The sequence below is a fragment of the Helianthus annuus genome, chromosome 3 (assembly GCF_002127325.2).
Source record: "Helianthus annuus cultivar XRQ/B chromosome 3, HanXRQr2.0-SUNRISE, whole genome shotgun sequence".
Lineage (NCBI taxonomy): Eukaryota > Viridiplantae > Streptophyta > Magnoliopsida > Asterales > Asteraceae > Helianthus > Helianthus annuus.
This window is the reverse complement of record NC_035435.2, coordinates 141540643-141560997: the sequence shown is the minus strand read 5'-3', so window position 1 is coordinate 141560997 and position 20355 is coordinate 141540643. Positions and strand designations below refer to the sequence as shown.

Here is a 20355-nt window from a genome sequence, read left to right as displayed (position 1 = left end):
TTGAGTATAAATTGTTTTTTTTTATAACTTTTAACATACGTTTTTTAATTGCCAGTATGTCTTTGCAACCTGTTTATTTTTATTTACGTCTCTATATAACTTCTCTTCCGAAACGGTGTTGTAAGTAGTAATGTACAAATAGTCAAAGCGCAAACGTAAACGTTATCAAAGTGACATCACATTAAATACGCGCCTTTTACTATTTTGTTATATTAAATATTAATAATATAAGATAATGTTTTTATAAAGTCCTAGATATATCATTACGACATGCTTATTCTATGTATGTATAAATTTTGTTGAAAATTGAGTTTTATTCGCAACAAAGTATTTTTTATCATAAGTCATACTGAGTGCTAGTACGGTACCGATACTGTGATGAACCGAACGTATGTTGTCGACCGAAAACACTAGTATTACTGTTACTCGTATTCACTTTTTATGGTTTTCGATCAATGTAAGACATGTCGACATTCTTTTAGGCTTATCACAACTTTAATTTTTTAAGTTATCGAATTTCGGCTGCTATATTGAGTGTCAGTGGCGTATTGACATCGTAACAAACCGAATCAATATCAAACTAATTCCTAGATTTAACGTTGTTTTTACCATTAGCGTTTAGAAGGAGCTATAAGCTTTTAGAGAAAAATGACTATTTCAACATCTAAAGATAATAAACTTTTTAATGCACAAACTTTTTAAATGTTTAGTTATGTCCATATTGGTTATTTTATACATTTTATTAAAAGCTCCAACTACTCTATCAAACACCAAATGTATCTAAAAAGCTACAGCTACTAGCTACCTGCCACCATCTACCGGTTTCAATTTAACGTTGCCTTAACGCTGTGAAGCTTCTAGGTGTAGCCCCACTAGTTTTCACTTATTATATAACATCTTAAAAATAGAAAGTCGGTGGCTTTTGCCACTGACCATTCTCTCTGTTCTTGTCTTATTTTGCCAACGAGCTTATAACATGTATTATATACAAAGTTTTTAATTATTATATACAAAGCTTTTAATTATTATAAGGGTAAATTACACTTTTCGTCCTTTATGTTTGTATCGAGTTGCAATGGATGACCTTTAACTTTAATAATTACAGTTACGATCCTTTATTTAAAAAACTCATTACACCTTTCGTCCTTTAACACTAACCAGGTTAAAAATTTAAGTTAAATCCATTCACTTAAGGGTATCATGGTCATTTGCTTTTATTAAACTTTTTCTTAATAAATAAAACAAAAAGTTACATATATAACAAATCTCCCCCAATTTCTAACCCTAATCACTCACCCATCTTCATCTCTCTGCTTCTTTTTACTCAATTCCTAACCCTAATCACTTGTCCAGAAATGAGAAAGGTGTTGCTCTTAAAGCAATTGAATTCTGGAGTTCTATCTTTGAGGAAGAGATTGAACTTCAAGGCTTCGAAAGTGGCTATTTATACCTTCATTCACATATCTTAAAGATTCAAAGCTTGCCGTTGTTCAATTAACAAACAAACAAATGATTATTTTTTGTTTTCTTTTTTTTTTTGAATCAAGCAACAGCACGACAGGCTTTTCTTAAAGCTTTCTTTTTCAACTCCTTATTTAATTTTCCCTTTCATTCAATTTCTCGTTTAATTTTAATTTTGGGGCCAACATTCATCCATCAATTCAATCGTTTTCTTCTTCGTCTTCTGTAATTCACACTTTTCAACAGCAGCGTAAAACCCACTTAATTCCCTCTCCAATTTCGCATTTTGGGTTATCAATTTCGTATATTTATCTCGTCAAATTCGATAAATCAAAGGGGAATTTCCAGCTTTTGTTCAGATTAGGATTGAATTTTGCATTCTGTTTGCGGAAATTGGGGGAGAAAGAAGCATAGAGATGGAGATGGGTGAGTGATTAGGGTTAGGAATTGGGGGAGATATGTTATATACGTAATTTTTTGTTTTATTTATTAAGAAAAAGTTAATAAAAACATGAAATGACAATGATACCCTTAAGTGAATGGATTTAACTTAAATTTTTCACCTGGTTAGTGTTAAAGGACGAAAGGTGTAATGAGTTTTCTAAATAAAGGATTGTGACTGTAATTATTAAAGTTAAAGGTCATCCATTGCAACTCGATACAAACATAAAGGACGAAAAATGTAATTTACCCTTATTATAATTTTGCCAACGACCTTTTAATTATTATAATTTCTATACAAAGTTTATCACATGTAACCGGTGCAATGAGTTTGGGGTAAAACTTTAATCCTTAATTATCTTTTTTTTTGTATGTTTCTTATGTATGAGTCAGGTCGTACATATAAAGACACTATGATTATACAATATAAATTCAATTACTTTACATTTTGATCCAACTGCAATGCTATTGAGTTAAATTGGATATTTAAAACGCGTAGATCAGATGGAGGGCAGACTAATTCATTCAATGTTTGCAATGTACCCACGCGGCAACGCGCGCGGGTCTAAGTACTATACCCTATACTTTCCTGATGTTGCGATTTTAGCCCCTTGACTTTGGTACCTTCAAAGTTTCATAAAATGAAAAATTTAGTCCCTAAACCTTCTACTTTGAATTTCCAAAACCACAACCTCATCTTTCAAACTTTGCCAGCACCAACCCTCTACTTTGGTTTTCCACCATCACCCCCTTAGCTCTTACACAGTTATGCCACCAACTCTCTTCTTTTACATTTCCACCAACACCCCCTCATCTTTTATACATTTCCGCCACCACCCCTATACTTTTACACTGTCTTTTTAGACTTTGCTTTTTTACCCCTTGCACTATCACTCCATTTTTACACCCGCCCAACTTTAAAAAAATTGCAATTGTAACCCCTAGACTACAACTCCTACTTTTGCAAATATCAATGCATTGTGTTTTACGAAATGTCTTAGGCATTGTGTTTTACACTTTGCGTCTACCTTTGTGTTTTATATTTTTTTGTAATTGTCCTTTACGCACTGCGTTTTACGAATCGTGTTTTGTCTTACTATATGTTTCCACCCGTCGCGCGCCGCTGCAACACGCGACGGGCAAAATACTAATATAAACTTAAAACACAAAGTCGGTGATAATAAGCCAAAATACATACAACGTGTTAAATTGTAGTTAGTACACTTTTGACTCTTCTTTTTTCAACTGAAAATCTAAGTGAAAATATGATATACAATGTTGCTCCACTTCCCAAATGAAAGAACAAATGGATCAGATGGTTTTTCATTTTTGGTGCAAAGCTTTTGGAAGTTACACACGCGGGTTCAAATCCGGTTGTTTTTTTCTATGTTTTAGGTTAAAATGTAATGATTTTATTTTTTTTTCCCTTTTTTTCTTTACAAACATATAATCTTTATTATTTGACTAATATATTTGCATTACTCAACATAATCTCTATTTGACTAATATAATTGCATTACTCAACTACTTGAAAAAGCTTCGAATAAAACCGTTTCAATATACTTTTGGTCATATCTTGATTTTGTTTTTCGGGTTTTTCTTATGATTATTATACCGAATACTGATACAGTACCAACATCATAATAAACCGAACCGATCACAACTGAGTTCCCGCTTCAATACACAAAGGCAATTTTACAGTATACTCTTAAAAACAAAGGTTGGTGATTCCGGCCTTTATTTTTTCACTACACATCGTCAAACTTTTGACATGAAAAAATATTAACCTTTATTTACAAGTGTGATAGGAGGTTCCCAACAAAATTGAAAGGGAAATTTTATAGGGTTGCAATTAGACCTGCTATGTTATATGGAACCAAATGTTAGGCCATTAAGGAAGTACAGGCACGTAAGATGGAGGTAGCAGAGATGAGAATGCTAAGATGGATGTGTGGGCACACAAGGTTAGACCGGATAAGAAATAATGTTTTTAGGGAGCGATTAGAAGTAGCTAGTATATCAGATAAGATAAATGAGGGAAGATTGAGATGGTTTGGGCATGTGAAGAGGAGGCAGACGATAGAACCAGTTAGAGTGATTGAAACCCTCGAGGTGGAGGGGAGGAGGAGTAGAGGTAGACCCAAAATTACTTGGGATGAGCGAATTAAGCAGGATTTGCAAAGATTGCACCTCTCTGAGAACATGGTCCATGATAGGAACTCGTGGAGACGTAGGATTAAGGTTAAGGTTTTCTAGGAGAGGTACAATTGTGTTTCTAGGTGTAGTGTATGGTCGTACATATGTAACTATGTGTATAGGATGTTTTGTACAATTGTGTTTTTAGGTGTAGTGTATGGTCGTAGATATGTAACTATGTGTATAGGTTGTTTTGTGTTGTCACACTTGTTCTGTTTTACCATGCACTCTTTCACAACTCATGCTACATTGGTAACTTCATACACACACATACCTCATGTTCTATTTATTTCTTTCCTGGGTGTTTTGGAGCCGAGGGTCTCTCTGGAAGCAGTCTCTCTATCCCTAGGGGTAGAGGTAAGGTGTGCCTACATCCCACCCTCCCCATACCCTACAAATAGCTTTGCTATTTGTGGGATTTTACTGGGTATGATTGATTGATTGATTACAAATTCGCTTCTGGCTTTTGGTAATTGACAAATTTGACCCTCCAACATATTCTACTTAATAACTTGACACCTCATTTTATTTAAATTACTTTTACCACTTTACACCGTAAGCCCGTAACATGCAACACATTATTATATATTTTTTTACCTATGCTTAACTGCGTTAATGTCTAAATTTTTTTACGCCTTTGCATGGCTATCGAAATTACTTTTACAACGCAACATACGAGACATTGTACTTTTTTTTATCTGTCTTTAATGATGTTGATGTCACAGACGTGATGTGTGTAAAAAAGTCAAAATGTGTAACGTCAAGCTGGACTGTATGGGGTTAGTTCCCGGTTTGTCCTGGTCCGGCGCCGGGCCAAACACCACGCCGCCCCCTCCCGGCTTCGACCTCCCCGTCCTCTGACAGACGTTGGTGCCGGTCCACAAAAGGACAAAAATTATCCCCTCCCTCTCTCACACACCTATACATACAATATATACATATACTTTTTAGGTCCATCCCCCATTTCCATACCTCCATCCTCTTTGCCCAATCATCATGCACATCCTACATGGCGCTTACGTGGCGGACCATCCTCCAAGGGGGTCCATCACCATACCGTGTAACCTCACATGCAGGCACCACATGTTAATGTTATCATCGTTACACGTGTAACAAAATGACAAGCGCGATGTTGCCGCCGCAACGTGCAGCACGGTCACGATTCTAGTTATTACAAAAGAAAAAAAAAGAGGGCAAAATGAACGTCAAAACCGCACTCTAACCGTTTAGGCTGTGATCCCGTTTTTCTTCTTCACAATTCCATTTTTAGATTCTTGAGAGAGAAAGAGTCGATCTTCTTCATCGCAACCAAAAATCTAGGGTTCCGGTTCTTCCATCGGTTAGCTGCTCGTCGTCACTCATTCAATCATTAGGTAAGATATTTCTGTATTAATACATCCAGTTTCTTTGCGTTTAATTGATTCCTATGGTTGGCGTTGCGTTGAAAGTTCTTGTATGTCAATTTTATTGGAATTGCGATCGTCTATACATGTATATGAATTCTCGTGGATTTTTATCTGTATCTGAATCATAGATTCGTACCTATGTTTTGTTATGTGACCTGCCTAAAGGAATTAATCAAATTGAATGTTTATATTTATAAGCTGTTCTGGAATAAATTTGCTGCAGACAATTACAATTTACAACCTATAGTTTGTTGAGTATCTTCCATTGAAGATTTAGTGATGCCGGTAGGCATGTTTTTGGGGATATGGATATGAAATTATGAATTTAGTTCTTGATAATCACATCACATCAGCTCTTATTATAAGTTGTAACTTTGTTATTATATATAGTTTCTGAATTCTTGATGTTTTTTGTACCATGTGAGTTAGCATAAGGTACTAGTATTACTATCTCGTGAATCCCTCTAGACTATCTCTGTTAGGGATGTGAATTTTTAGCAGCACACCAACATATAATGAGATTTGTGGATTTGGAAAGCAGTCAATACCACCACACCTAATAATTTGACCCGCCAACCCATGAACACGACTTTTTAGCAGCCCTAAACACTGCTGATTTCTTCCAGAATTAATACATCATTTCTTTTGTGCTTTAAACTCTTTGTGTTGGTTATTAACTTGTTATAATTGTCTACACATGTGCATATAGTTGCTTTGTTTAAGCAGGTAGTCATAGCGTTTGACGTATGAATTCTTCTGCTTGTTGTTAAACTCTGAATCATCACCTTTGGCATTTTAAACATACTTCCAACTAGATCACCATCTGCATGTGTGTATGTGTTAGTATAGGTTAGAATATCTGAAAACGTAAAGGGTAGGGTAAATGAATGGTGTTCTTCAACGCTCAACCAGTATCAAGGGAGATATGTAGATTATCAACTATAAGTAAAAAGCTCAATAGTATGTGTGGTTCTTTCAGTTCATACAATCATATATGCTATGAATTAAGCAATGTATGAATCTAGTGTATCCACTTCATCATGCTTCTTTGTTGTGTTGATGTCACATTACCACGTGCTGCTAAATTGCTAGATCATATGCTGAAATCTGTTTTTACGAAAACATCTATCTTGTGTTGGTACATGACAACTCATTTGTGAACTCAGAGAATGAATGCAAGGTCGTCTTCATTGAATCCGTATGCTACTTCATACATCCCACTCTCTAGAAGAGGGACACCTGAAGCAAGCAAAGGCTATGATCATGGGAGTACTACTGAATACCTGCCTGAGACAGCTGATAACTTGAAACTTAAGAATCATTCTGGTTTTGATTCTTATGGTTCATCATCACACAGCTCAGAGCTAGCTGGAAAACAGGCCCTGGATGTTGATCACGACATGAATTTGGCTTATCTTCAGATGGTTTTCGCTGGTGTTTCCGATGAGTCTCTTTCCAGTGTCTACACAGCTTGCGGTGGTGATATGGAAGCCACAGTTGAAATGCTGACTCAACTTGAGGTAAGATCTAATGTTTCTTTTCAGTCCCTCTACATTGTATACTTTTGGTTCATATATGTGCATTTTGCAGCTGCACAGTGGAGATTTCACAGAGAATCTTCCGGATTCTCTAGACATCGGTGATGTGTCAGAAGCTGGATCATCTAGTGAGGGCGGAACGCAAAAACTAAAGAAGGTGGCTGTTGGTGAAGGCAGTGGGTGGAGCCACACACAATCTTCCAAGTAAAAACCCTGCAAATGCTTTGCTTTTATTTGGGCTTTCACCGTTGTGTGTATATTTCTTGTGAATTTTGGGGGAACTCTCAGTTGTACAAGTAGAGAGCATATAGAGTTGTCTGTATAGATTGGGAGGCAAGTGGCTGCTTGCTTAGTTGCTTGTGTTGAAAATTGTTTTTTTTTTTTGGCATTCTGATGGTAGGTTAACGATAAACTCGTTAAACTACCATTCATATCGAAGCTGGTTTCAATACCCATGTTTGTGCCTTGTTTTGGGGTTTGCAAATTGTAAAAACATGATGTTTGTGCCAAAAGGAGAAGTGAGCTGAAAAACAATCATGTTAGGTTTACAGATTGCGTAGAGTGACCACATTTCATATATTTATTCGTGTAAAATATATCAATACTAAACTCCGTATATTTTTAAATGGGTTAAAAAAGTTGACGAGTTGTATACAAGTTGTAAACAGGTTGTAAAGTGGTTGATGTGTAACAAGTTTATAATTGTGTTAAATAGATAATACTCGGGTTTGTCGGGTTTGTAAGTTGAGCTTATTTGTTGTATATTAAAACGTATTCTAGTTTTAAACAAGTTGTCAGGTCGATAGAGGTGCACAAAAAACCCGAACCCGGCTATTAGAAAAACAGGCTTTAAACTCGAACCCGGGTATTAGAAAAACAGTTTTTTTTTTTTTTTTTTAAATGTAACCCCGTGTTTTACAAACTTACTAGAGATATTATCTATGGAAATAGGTCCCAACATGTTAATTTGTGTCAAACATAATCTCATTTACAACTTTAACAAGACTCAAACGATTGTAATTTCAAATGTTTATTAACTGCACGTTTGACACTTTAAAAAATTGACTTATCAACCACTTTAGCAAATATATATAGCAAATTGTTCTTTTTGTTCTCGCAATAATTAGTGTTCTGTAATGATATGCAGAACACTAGATATTGCGAGAACACACTGAACAAAATGAATCACTCATTTTTTCAATCCTAAAAACCTAAAAAGTAAATGAAAATGTTATAAATGTAAGATTTATTGTTTCTCACATTAGAATTTAAAACAAAATATGAAAAATCTTCAGTTTTTAAATAACCCACACACATGTAGGTTATGTGTAGGCTAAATTACCTACATGTATGTAGACTATGTGTAGAGAAACATATATGATTTTTTTATGTATAAGAAATACATATATGAATGTAAGAAACATAAAATTTAAGAAATATGAACCTTAAATCCTAAAATTTAGTGATTTAGAGTTGTTCTTTTTGTTCTCGTAATAATTAGTGTTCTGTAATGATCCTTATCCTATATATATAATATATATAATATATATATATAGGATAAGGATCATGTGAGAAGTGATAGGCTAGTTGAGAAACTTGAGAAGCATTCTGGACCACACATTTTTCTAAGCCTTTCGTAATATACACATATGTATAGTTTAAAATTGACTATATACATATATGTATATTGAGTTATACACATATGTATATAGTCAATTTTAAACTATACATATGTGTATATTACGAAAGGCTTAGAAAAATGTGTGGTCCAGAATGCTTCTCAAGTTTCTCATATAGGGTGGACTTCTCTTAGGATCCCTACCCTATATATATATATATATATATATATATATATATATGATTACACACTAATTACCCAAGTAAGGGGCTGTTTGGTAGCCTCTGAATGGTCATTAAGAGGCTACCTCTTAATGGAACAATTAAGAATTTTACCAATAAGAAGGTAGAAGAATGTGACATGTGATGATTTACCATTTAGAGGTTACCTCTTAACTATTCAGACTTGAGGTTACCTCTTATTCATTCAGAGGTTTTAAACCATTAAGAGGTAGCATCTGAATGGTCATTAAGAGGCTACCAAACAGCCCCTAAATAACCTCGAGACAGAACACATTTCCTAAGATGAGATTAACCCTACATCTTAACTCATACTCACAAATCACACCCATATTGATATACACTACATATAACACACTTTTCATACACTTTATTGAGACTAAGCAAGCAATTTCACCATGCTTGAACCTTCCCCCAAAATACACGTTCTTGCAACTCGACATTTATCACATTCCCTCGTGACCCATGAACCACTTTACTCTCGATTCAATTTCGTGTTCATATTCTCATAAGAGAAGTCACTTATGTATCAATGATTTCCTCTTCTTGGTTCACAGTATCTGCGTGAAACCTTAGTCTTAAAATGAGACTTTACCCATTCGAGTCACATTAACCCTTGTCAGGAAAGACCCTTTCTAAACCTAATATGCATAGATACAACTACCCCTAGACATAGTATGCACCGATTTAATTCAAGCTAAACGTATTATGACCTAGAATCATCAAGACAAACACTCAATATCACTGCCCCACAACCCCTTTAAGCCTAAGGCAGGGTTGACCATTACAAAACCTTACACCCCCTTAAGCCTAAGGTAGGGTTGGCCATTACAAAACCTTACACGAAACCATCATTGGCATAAAAGACACGACGACTTTCTATAATAATCATATCATCCTCTATCCATAGCAGGACGACGAACAACAACAATCCATACTGACCAACCAACCTCACAAGTACACACCCCGATCTGTCAACTACCATAAACAACTCATTCAATCCTCTAATTCTTACATTAGACCCCCGCTCACATTTAGAATCTTGTGTCCGCCTCAAAACTCTAAACAATCACAATTTGTTTGATACGGGGTAATGGAATGAAATGGCTCATTACCATTGGTCTTCTTTGGTTATCACGTGGGAATGGAATGACATATTACTTTGTGTTGTTTGATAGGCAAGAAAATACGAAGGAATAAAAATCAACGAAGAGTGGCAGTCGATGGCGATGGGGGGTGGTGGCAGTGGTGGCGATGGCGGGTGATGGCAGTGGTAGTGGTGACGACGGGGGTAGCGGCAATAACGAGTGGTGTCGTTGGTTGGTGGCAATGGTCGGTGGTGGTGGTGGTGATTGGTGGTGGTGGCATTGATGGTCGGTGGCAGAGGGTGGCGACGACGGTGGGTGGCAATGGTCGGAGGGGTGGCGGGTGGTAACGGTGATGCCGATGGTTGGTGACGACAGCGATGGGTGGAGGTGATCGGCGATGGCGGCGACGATAGGTGGTGGTTGTACTGTTGTAATGGTGGTGATGAAGAATGAGTGGGGAAATGGTAGGTGGAATGAATTTGGGGTTTTTGAGAGGATGGAATGCTTTGTGTAATGAGTGATTCCCATTACCTTGACCAACTAAACACATTTTTTCTCTCTCGCAATAGTACATTACATTTTGTCTCTAATTGCTACATACCAAACACTATTGCTTCCTTTTACCTTCAAACCCACATATGTTGTCAAACTTCTCAATACTATAGTAACACTTCATTAACTTTATAAAATAATTCTAAACTTAAACTTCCCCAAAAACAATAAATAAAATTCCTCAAAACCATCAACACATAAGTGATCCCCCCATTGAAATGTAAACTTAGTCGCACCATCAAGGTGGATAGGCGCCAATTACACCACTCGCACATCCCTTGTGCCGCTTCCACCGAACCCCTTCCCGTCCTCCGATTCCCCCACCATTCATCCACCCCAATAATAACCGCTATATGTACACATCCACATATAATATCACCAACAACCACCAAATTAGGTCACAGTAACCGTCTCAAATGGCACAACCACCGGTTTCGCCGCCTCTCCCGCTCGCACCACCACCACCACCACAACCACCGCGACCGTTCCTCAATTCCGCCGGAGGTTGTCAAGTTCGTTGCGCCGGTTGCCGGATGATACTTACCGTTGCGCCCGGGCTGACCGAGTTTGTTTGTCCTACGTGTCAGTTGCCGCAAATGCTGCCGCCGGAGTTGTTGCGGCCACCGGCTCAGGTGCCGGCTCACGGTATCGATCCGAGTAAGATCCAGCTACCGTGCGCTAACTGTAAGGCAATTCTTAATGTTCCTCATGGTTTATCGCGGTTCGCGTGTCCTCAGTGTAAGATGGAACTTGCGGTTGATCTGTCCAGGATTAAGCAGTTTTATCCTCCACCGCCTGAAGAAGTCAACGAGGTGGTTTAAACATCCTGTTAGATTTTACATTTCTTCATTTTGTTATGTTATATGTGAGGATTTGGTGTGGATAATATGTGCTTATGTTGTTCATTAATTTGACCTAGTTTGGATGTAGTTGGAGAACTTGTTGAATTTTAGGGATTTAGTATTTTCTTTACCATGGTGTACTGGTGTATTGTTCTTATAGAGTTATAGTCAACCACTGTATGATGATACTGCTGTTCTGCAATGTAAATTAGATGCAAAATTTAGGGTGTGTATTTATTGACAGGATATTTAGAACCTACATATCGTTCTGAACACAGGGATGGAATAAGTTGAGAGCACAAGGAACATTTTCATGAGAGCATAGAATGTGTTGTTTATCAATTATCGTTCAATTCATGACCAGTTTACTGGCAGCGACTTGCATCGAATGCAAATTGTACTCTATGTTATCTGCTTCACTATACTTATTAAGTTATTATTTTTCTGCCTTCTATACAGGGGACTAGTTCTCTATTGAATACAAATTATACAATTTAGCATCCTTGTATGTAGAGATCTGTGTATCCTCAGACCCTACCTTAGCTTTGCTATTGGTGGAATTTCCTGAGTGTGATGATGATGTACGTAGAGATCTGTGTAACGTGTCTTAATAGTTTTAAGCAATTTAGAAGTCTTTCATATGTTATCAGGATACATTACATTAATAATATAAGAGAAAGAGGCGTCAAAAGGGTAAGGATGGTTACTGTAAACAGAAACTTTTAGACTGATATCGATAACAATTGTCCTGATAGGTTCTAGTGTTAGCTCTGGTTTTGACCGGAGGCATGGATATGCACCAGAAGAGCAGTGTAAGCGGAATTTTCATGAATAGAAAATGCTGGGAAGTCCAAAAGCATTTTGTTTTAATCGCTGAATTCAGTTTACTTTTTTGATATATGCATCTGACGTTAGATATCAAACAAGAAAGTACAAAACTTTAACCTAGGTTCTTGACTTCATAAATTGTTTTTTAGTTTTCATTCTCATTATGTCTCACCTGCTAGTTAAACCCTTGCAGGTAGCTATTGATGTGGAACGAGAAGAAGATGGTGGAGGTCCTGTGGGAGAAACATTTACTGACTATGTGAGTTATTCTAGTTTTCTTCTCATGGGCTTCTTTGCTTTGGCTTGCAAGTTTGAGATAGAGACAATAATTTACGTGTGTGGTTAAGAAAGTGTTTGCATTTAGGGTTTCTGTATGGGCAATGCGTATGGGAATGGATATATTACAAGGTTTTTTTTAAGGGTATGGGTTTATAATAAGGAACCATATCTTCAAATTTAGGGACTCTTCATCATAGTTGTCAATTGCGATTATAGCGGTCGCTATAGCACGCTATATAGCGAAGCGATGTAGTGTCGCTGTTATGGTCATAGCGACGGATAGCGAGAATAGCGACACCTTAATTTTTATTTTTATTTTTCTAATATAGAGAGCAATTAAATATAGCTATAAAATAGCTAGATTTTAGGTTTTTGTTAAATATACATGTAAAATAGCACATATAACAGGGTATTTTGATATAATATACACATAAAAATTTTTAAAATTCTTTTTCTAGTGTATCACTATTTAAAAAATAGCTGCTCGCTATTTATCGCTATTTGCTATGTAGCATATAGGTACCTTATCGCTATTTGTCTCTATTCGCCATCAACAACTATGCTCTTCATACCTGCAGTAACGAGTGGGTTTATAAATTTATTTCTATTGTCTTTTCGCCCTTCTATCAAGCCCATACCCATAGTGATTCCTTATTGCAGACCAAACACCACCTTATGTCTGGACTTATATCTGAACTTTATTGAAATGCAGCGTCCACAAAAACTATCTATTGGTCCTCCACATCCAGATCCTATTGTGGAAACTTCTTCTTTATCTGCAGTACAGCCACCTGAACCCACATATGATCTTAAAACAAAGGATTACTTGGAAACTTCAAAAACATTATCATGCTTGCAGATTGAGACACTGGTTTACGCTTCTCAGGTTGCTTTCTTAACTTACGTATGAACTTCTAATCTCCATATGCTTGTATTGTAATTTGTTTTGTTCACAGAGGCATCTACAACATCTTGAAAACGGCTCCAGGGCGGGATTTTTTCTTGGAGATGGAGCTGGTGTTGGTAAAGGACGTACAATTGCAGGGCTGATTTGGGAGAATTGGCAGCATGGGAGGAGAAAAGCATTGTAAGTTATTGGTGGTTGTTTATGCTTTATGTTGTCAGATCGATCTTTGATTAATAAGCAGTGTATGCTCTATTTTTCATGTTGCTAAGTCTAATCATGATGATTTTAGGTGGATTTCTGTTGGCTCAGACCTAAAATTTGACGCACGCAGAGATCTAGATGATGTTGGAGCAACATGTATTGAAGGTATTGACGTAAATTTGTTTGTTTTGGATGATAGCTGTCTGTCTTTGTGTACTTCCCCCTTTTTAAGTACTGATCATATTAGTTGGCATTGTATAGACACACATGTATGTATGCCTATCTGCTCATGGTTAGAACATAAGGCTTGCTCATGGTTACAGTAGCTGTCTTTTGTTTGCAGTGCATGCTTTGAACAAACTCTCTTATTCCAAGCTTGATTCCAAGTCTGTTGGGATTAGGGAGGGTGTTGTTTTCTTGACATATAGCAGCCTTATAGCTTCTTCCGAGAAAGGACGTTCTCGATTGCAGCAGCTTGTGCAGTGGTGTGGATTAGATTATGATGGCCTTATCGTGTTTGATGAGGTACCGGCTTCTTTTTTCTTCGTACAAACGATCATTTGTATAATTGAGTTAGTAGGGCTGTTTGTTCTAGTGGCATATAGATCAAATTTGATTATTGAGGTCATTTGCTTGATTTTAGTGCCACAAGGCCAAAAATTTGGTACCTGAAGCTGGAGGACAACCAACACGAACAGGCGAAGCGGTTCTTGAACTTCAGGTTTGTTATCACAAGAAATCATGAAAACACCTGTTATTTTCCAGTTTTCATAATTTAGTTATATTTCTTTGAAGGTTCTATGAGGCCTTGTGCTGTCCATTGGACTCGTTCTTTTCCAGCTTTATTTGGTGTACATTGCCTCTTGAACCAAAATTTGGGCGTACTTTAGTGATATAATTCTCCATTGTATACAGGCAAAACTACCTGAAGCACGTGTTGTTTATTGTTCAGCAACTGGTGCATCCGAACCCAGAAATCTGGGTTACATGGTACGACTTGGTCTCTGGGGAGCTGGGACATCCTTTGAGGGTTTTCGTGATTTTTTAGGTTCTAATGCCTTCTTACCTTGAACTTATGCCATATTTTTTTGCTGTTATTATATATTTGTATGTACTCGTGTGTATTTCTGTCTGTAAATTTAACACAAAATACCCACATTAACTCCACAAATTAATAGGTTATGATGTTTTTTGTTCTATTTTTTTTTAAATAATTTTGTCTTACTTTTATTCCAATCCTTCATGCAGGTGCTTTGGATAAAGGGGGAGTAGGAGCACTTGAGCTTGTTGCCATGGACATGAAAGCAAGGTTGGCAGTTAGCATATATTATATAAGCTTCTATAACCGATTATTGTATCAGTCATGTTATTTTATTTTTCAGAGGGATGTATGTATGTCGGACTCTGAGTTATAAAGGAGTAGAATTCGAAGTTCTCGAGGTTCCACTGGAGGCTAAGATGATGGTACCAAAAAGTTCTCCGTTTCTTTTCCTGTAAAAGATTGATACATGAGATATGCTAACTTGTGGAGTGTTATTCTTCTCAGGAGATATATAAAAAAGCTGCTGAATTTTGGGCTGAGTTGAGGGTGGAATTGCTATCTGCAAGTGCATTTCTTGGTGATGACAAGCCTAATTCTAGTCAGTTGTGGAGATTATATTGGGCGAGCCATCAGGTTTGCTAGTTCAAATTTGTTTCGTATTCATGTACCCAAATGTTTTATCTGTGGTTGCTTTAATTTGTTTATATGTTTTGTTGCTTCTGTTATATTTTAGCGTTTCTTTAGGTATGTATGCATGTCAGCAAAGGTGCCTGCTGTTGTAAGCCTTTCTAAGCAGGCACTAACGGAGAATAAGTGTGTTGTCATTGGTCTTCAAAGTACTGGCGAGGCACGCACAGAGGATGCAATAACTAAATACGTGAGTGTTTTTTTTTTCACATGTAAAACGAAAGACGCATGTGTTCTGAATACTGACTGTTCTTCCTTTTTTCTGTAGGGGAATGACCTTGATGATTTCATTTCTGGACCTCGTGAGCTGTTACTTAAATTTGTTGAAGAAAACTATCCTTTGCCTGAAAAGCCTGAACCTCTGCCAGGTTTCATTAGCTTACATGATGTGGTATTTATGGTTATTATTTTCAAGTTTCACTAACAGGATTTTTATTTTTATTTTATCTATTGTAGCAGAAGATAGTGTGAAGGAACTTCAACGTAAGAGGCACTCAGCAAATCCTGATGTTTCATTTAGAGGGAGGGTTCGGAAAGCTGCAAAATGGAAACCTGCAAGTGATGATGACAGCGCTGAAGAATCAGAATGTAAGCTGGGCAGAAATCCTGTCCTTTTGTCTTGCTAATATAATATTTGTTTTATGTGAAAAGGCGCCGTAAGGCGTAACTAATGGTATCTCTAATTTATTGTTCAACCAAGTAGCTGATTCTGGCAACGAATCCGTAGAATCCGATGATGAATTTCAGATATGCAACATATGCAATTCAGAAGCGGTATATGTGCATCTCTTTGCTACGTACTTAAATGCATGTTAATCTATTCTTGATTCTTATTGTGTGTACGGTTATTTTTCTTTTCATGTAGGAAAGAAAGAAATTACTTCAGTGTTCATGTTGTGGTCAACTTGTACATCCAGCATGTGTGGTCCCACCAGAAACAGAAGCGATATCTTCCGATTGGTCTTGTCATTCATGCAAGGAAAAAACAGAGGAATACCTCCAAGCAAGGCATATATATTTAGCAGAACTACAAAAAAGGTGATTATATAAGTGTTTCGCTTGCTGTAACCTGTCACTTTGAATGTTTTAACATCTGTTATGTGGAACGCGTTAGATATGAAGCTGCCACAGAGCGCAAGTCAAAGATTTTGGATATAATTCGTACTTTTGACCTTCCAAACAATCCCTTGGATGACATTATTGATCAGGTACCTAATGAATTAGGTTTTGCTATATCCACATCTGTTTTTATATAATTTTGCTATTGTGAACATGCTTTATTGCAGCTTGGAGGCCCTGGTAATGTTGCTGAAATAACAGGGAGACGAGGTATGCTTGTTAGAGCCTCTAATGGAAAAGGGGTCACTTACCAGGCACGAAACACGTGAGTTTATGCTTGATTATTAGTAACATAATATTTACTTTATATATATAGCAGCTGATGCACTCTCTTATGTTCATACAGAAAGGATATAACTATGGAAATGGTCAACATGCATGAAAAACAGCTTTTCATGGATGGTAAGAAATTGGTTGCCATTATTTCCGAAGCTGGATCAGCAGGCGTTTCTTTGCAGGCTGATAGAAGAGCACTGAACCAAGTAAATACAGCAAACTCAAGTTACATCAACACTAATATCAAGCTTTAATGACCACCTTTTTAATAGTTTTTCTTTTTAATCAGAAAAGAAGGGTTCATGTAACTTTAGAACTACCTTGGAGTGCGGACCGTGCAATTCAGCAATTTGGAAGGACTCATCGTTCAAATCAAGCTTCTGCACCTGAGTACAGGTAAGATATGGCATTCTGTTTACCACTTTATAGTTTATAGGTATGTAATGTTAGACTAGTTATGTTCTTATCCGTAATTAATATAGACTAGAAGGTACCTACGTGTAATATTGTTCAATATACAATACCAAAATAAACCAGGTATTGTATTGTGTATTGACTGTGTTCTAATATAGGGCTATATAGGGGTCTTTATATAGATAATAATATTAAATACCTTCTAGATATGATAATTATATAACTAGGCTAATAAGGTATCATGCTATATTTATATCGATTTTTCATTTCTATCATTCAACAACACCTTATAGGTTATTGTTTACAAATCTGGGAGGTGAACGTCGGTTTGCTTCCATTGTTGCAAAGCGACTAGAGTCACTTGGAGCTTTAACACAAGGGGATCGGCGGTAAGTAGTTAAATTAATATTGTGATAATATAGTTTAAGAAATTAAGATAACTGATAACTACTCTTTAATCATCCTTTATATTTCAGGGCTGGACCATCTCTTAGCGCCTATAATTATGATAGTTCGTATGGGAAAAAAGCCTTGCTGATGTTATATAGAGGAATTATGGAGCAGGTTTCTATTTCTTTTTGTTTTTCTTTAATAATCATGATGTGTCACCTGATGTGGGTCCTCTTAAAACTTACCATAACCTTGTATCTTAGGAATCTCTTCCGGTTGTGCCACCAAACTGTTCATCTGACAATCCTGCTACAATCCGAGACTTTATCGAAAAAGGCAAAGCTGCTCTTGTTTCCGTTGGCATTGTTAGAGACAGCGTTGTTGGTATTACGTTATTTCTATAATACTTGTCGGTTGGTTTTTTCTATAATACGCGCTGTATTTATCCGAATCATATCTTATTACTTTGTTTTGTGCAGGAAATGGCAAGGATTCTGGAAAGTTCTCTGGCCGCATCATTGATTCAGATATGCACGATGTTGGACGTTTTCTGAATCGGCTTTTAGGACTGCCACCAGAGATCCAAAACAAGCTATTTGAATTGTTTGTCAGTATTCTTGATCATCTTCTTCACAACGCACGTCTCGAAGGACATTTAGATGCTGGGATTGTTGATATGAAAGCTAATACCATTGAGTTACAAGGAACTCCAAAGGTTACACTTTGTGTATTCTAATTATTATTCACACATTGTAAATTGTAGGTTATGAACTTACGTTAACTTGTATTTTTTGGCAGACTGTTCATACCGATCATATGTCTGGGGCGTCCACTGTTCTATTTACATTTATTATGGATCGTGGTATTACCTGGGAGGTATGCGTTTTATTTACCGAACCCTTTTAGTTTTCTCCGTGTATTTTTTTCAAGCTCGTGTAATTTTTTTCAAGCTCGTGTAATTTTTTAATAGGCCGCATCTGCATTGCTTAACGAGAAACAAAAAGATGCATCTGCTTCTTCTGCTAATGGATTTTATGAATCCAAGAGAGAATGGCTTGGAAGAAGGCACTTTCTTTTGGCCATCGAAGGGTATTTTGACTTATTATCTTCATTATTTATGTCGACATTTGGCTATAGGGTTGAAATTATATAGATTTTACTGATATGAACTCTTTATGTGTTTCAGTTCTTTTGGTATGTTTAAGATATTCCGCCCTGCTATTGGTGAAACACTGAGGTATAGAAATTTCAAATCTCATGTTACTCGGTCTTTTTTTGCTTGTACAATTTGCTTCTGATGGTTTTGTTTCAACTTGCAGGGAGATGTCACTCACGGAGCTAAAAGACAAATACAGAAAGACAGCATCCTTAGAAAAGGCGCACAATGGATGGAAAGATGAGTATGAAGTTTCATCTAAACAGGTATAAATATATAGTTAATGCAATAATATTGTAACTTTTTTCGTATACTTTTACTACCAGTTAATTGACTATATGGTAAACTGCAGTGCATGCATGGACCAAATTGTAAGCTTGGAAGCTTTTGTACTGTTGGCAAAAGAAAGCAGGAAGTTAATGTACTGGGCGGCCTTATTCTCCCCGTTTGGGGAACCATTGAGAAGGCCCTATCTAAACAGGTATGATGGTTGCTGATTTGACTGCGTGTTTACTAGTCGACCTGTATTCACCGTTGGGTTGTTACAAGTTTGATTTATATTGAATACAGGCACGCTTAAGCCATAGACGACTACGCATTGTGCGCATTGAGACGACAACAGATAGTCAGCGAATTGTTGGACTTCTTGTTCCAAATGCAGTAGTAGAATCTGTACTTCAAGGTCTCTCTCTCTCTCTCTCTCACACACACACACTAGTTTTAGTTCAATAATTTTAATCTAATACACGATGGATCTGTTCTGAGATACTAATTTGATCAATCTTATATATGACAGATCTGTCGTGGGTTCAAGAAATTGATGACTAAGATAGTTTATGATGGATAATAATTATTGTTATTATATATGTTTTTTTTTATCTTTCATCAAAGATACCTATAAAGGGAAGATCAGCAGCCAACCAGGTGTTGCCAGTAGTTCTTTTGCAGTTTATAATTGGTGTTTGATCTTTCTGCTTCATTCTTTTGTACTCGGTCACGAATTTTTTTGTAATTATTTTAACCAGGGGGAGAGGGGGTACTACTACTTTATAGGTGTGAATGTATAAGTACCAGCTTGTGATATTTGCATGCAGATTCATATAACATATTTATTTTGCAAGCCTGGTGATTGTCCCAAAAGTAACCAGTGAAGTTACAGAAAAATATTCTAACCTTTTAAAATGATTTTATTTAGAGAATTGCAATTTGCGTCACGTGGTTGTCTGGAAAACACAGGTTGAGCCTCGAGTTGCTAAAATTTCTAAGTCCTTGTGGTTTCATGTTTCTTCAAAAAGGATGTTGAAAAAACTAAAATGCCTCATGTTTCCTCGCAATGTGTATCCCTGCTTATTCTCTCTCTAAAATCAAACTACAACCATCAACTTGCACACTTTGTTATCAAATCACTATTATCTTTTTAATAAGTATGCAACCGTTGCTAATATCAGTTTGTGAGCTAGTGCAATCATTCAAGAACAAGTTAAGTTCTTAGTCTAAATTACCGCCTAATTCTGGTTTCTTTTGGGTCAATTATTTACTTCCTAGTTTAGAGACTAATTTAGTAGAATGATTTATGTTTTTGATTCAATATATTGATGTATCTCCAGTAAGAAAAATACATTAAGAAATATCAAAATTGAAATGGTATCAGAGCAGGTTTCTATACTGCTCGACA

At 36.6% G+C, this 20355-nt stretch overlaps 2 protein-coding genes across 5 annotated transcripts; both read left to right on the top strand.

Moving 5' to 3' along the window:
* Positions 1-5297: 5297 nt before the first annotated feature.
* Positions 5298-7590, top strand: LOC110929784 (polyadenylate-binding protein-interacting protein 5). Its single transcript, XM_022172962.2, has 3 exons — positions 5298-5471; positions 6671-7024; positions 7095-7590. Exons 2-3 carry the CDS (start codon positions 6674-6676, stop codon positions 7248-7250), a joined length of 507 nt encoding a protein of 168 aa, XP_022028654.1. The 5' UTR covers positions 5298-5471; positions 6671-6673; the 3' UTR covers positions 7251-7590.
* Positions 7591-10731: 3141 nt separating this feature from the next.
* On the top strand, positions 10732-19800 carry LOC110929783 (protein FORGETTER 1). Of its 4 annotated transcripts, none has more exons than XM_022172958.2 (31): positions 10732-11351; positions 12403-12468; positions 13201-13374; positions 13445-13575; positions 13685-13761; positions 13940-14121; positions 14240-14317; positions 14512-14644; positions 14845-14905; positions 14979-15060; positions 15143-15271; positions 15372-15515; positions 15594-15693; positions 15782-15913; positions 16026-16099; positions 16191-16363; positions 16440-16533; positions 16612-16709; positions 16791-16926; positions 17010-17116; positions 17428-17523; positions 17611-17698; positions 17788-17908; positions 18004-18239; positions 18323-18400; positions 18495-18613; positions 18711-18761; positions 18844-18946; positions 19033-19161; positions 19251-19362; positions 19477-19800. In XM_022172958.2, the coding sequence occupies exons 1-31, from the start codon at positions 10956-10958 to the stop codon at positions 19506-19508; spliced, it is 3732 nt and encodes a 1243-aa protein (XP_022028650.1). In that variant the 5' UTR covers positions 10732-10955; the 3' UTR covers positions 19509-19800. The 4 variants fall into 4 exon arrangements, with proteins under 4 accessions (XP_022028650.1, XP_022028653.1, XP_022028652.1 ...); XM_022172961.2 differs by having other exon boundaries at positions 10772-11351; positions 15785-15913; positions 16029-16099; XM_022172960.2 differs by having other exon boundaries at positions 10772-11351; positions 15785-15913.
* The last annotated feature ends 555 nt before the right edge of the window (positions 19801-20355 follow it).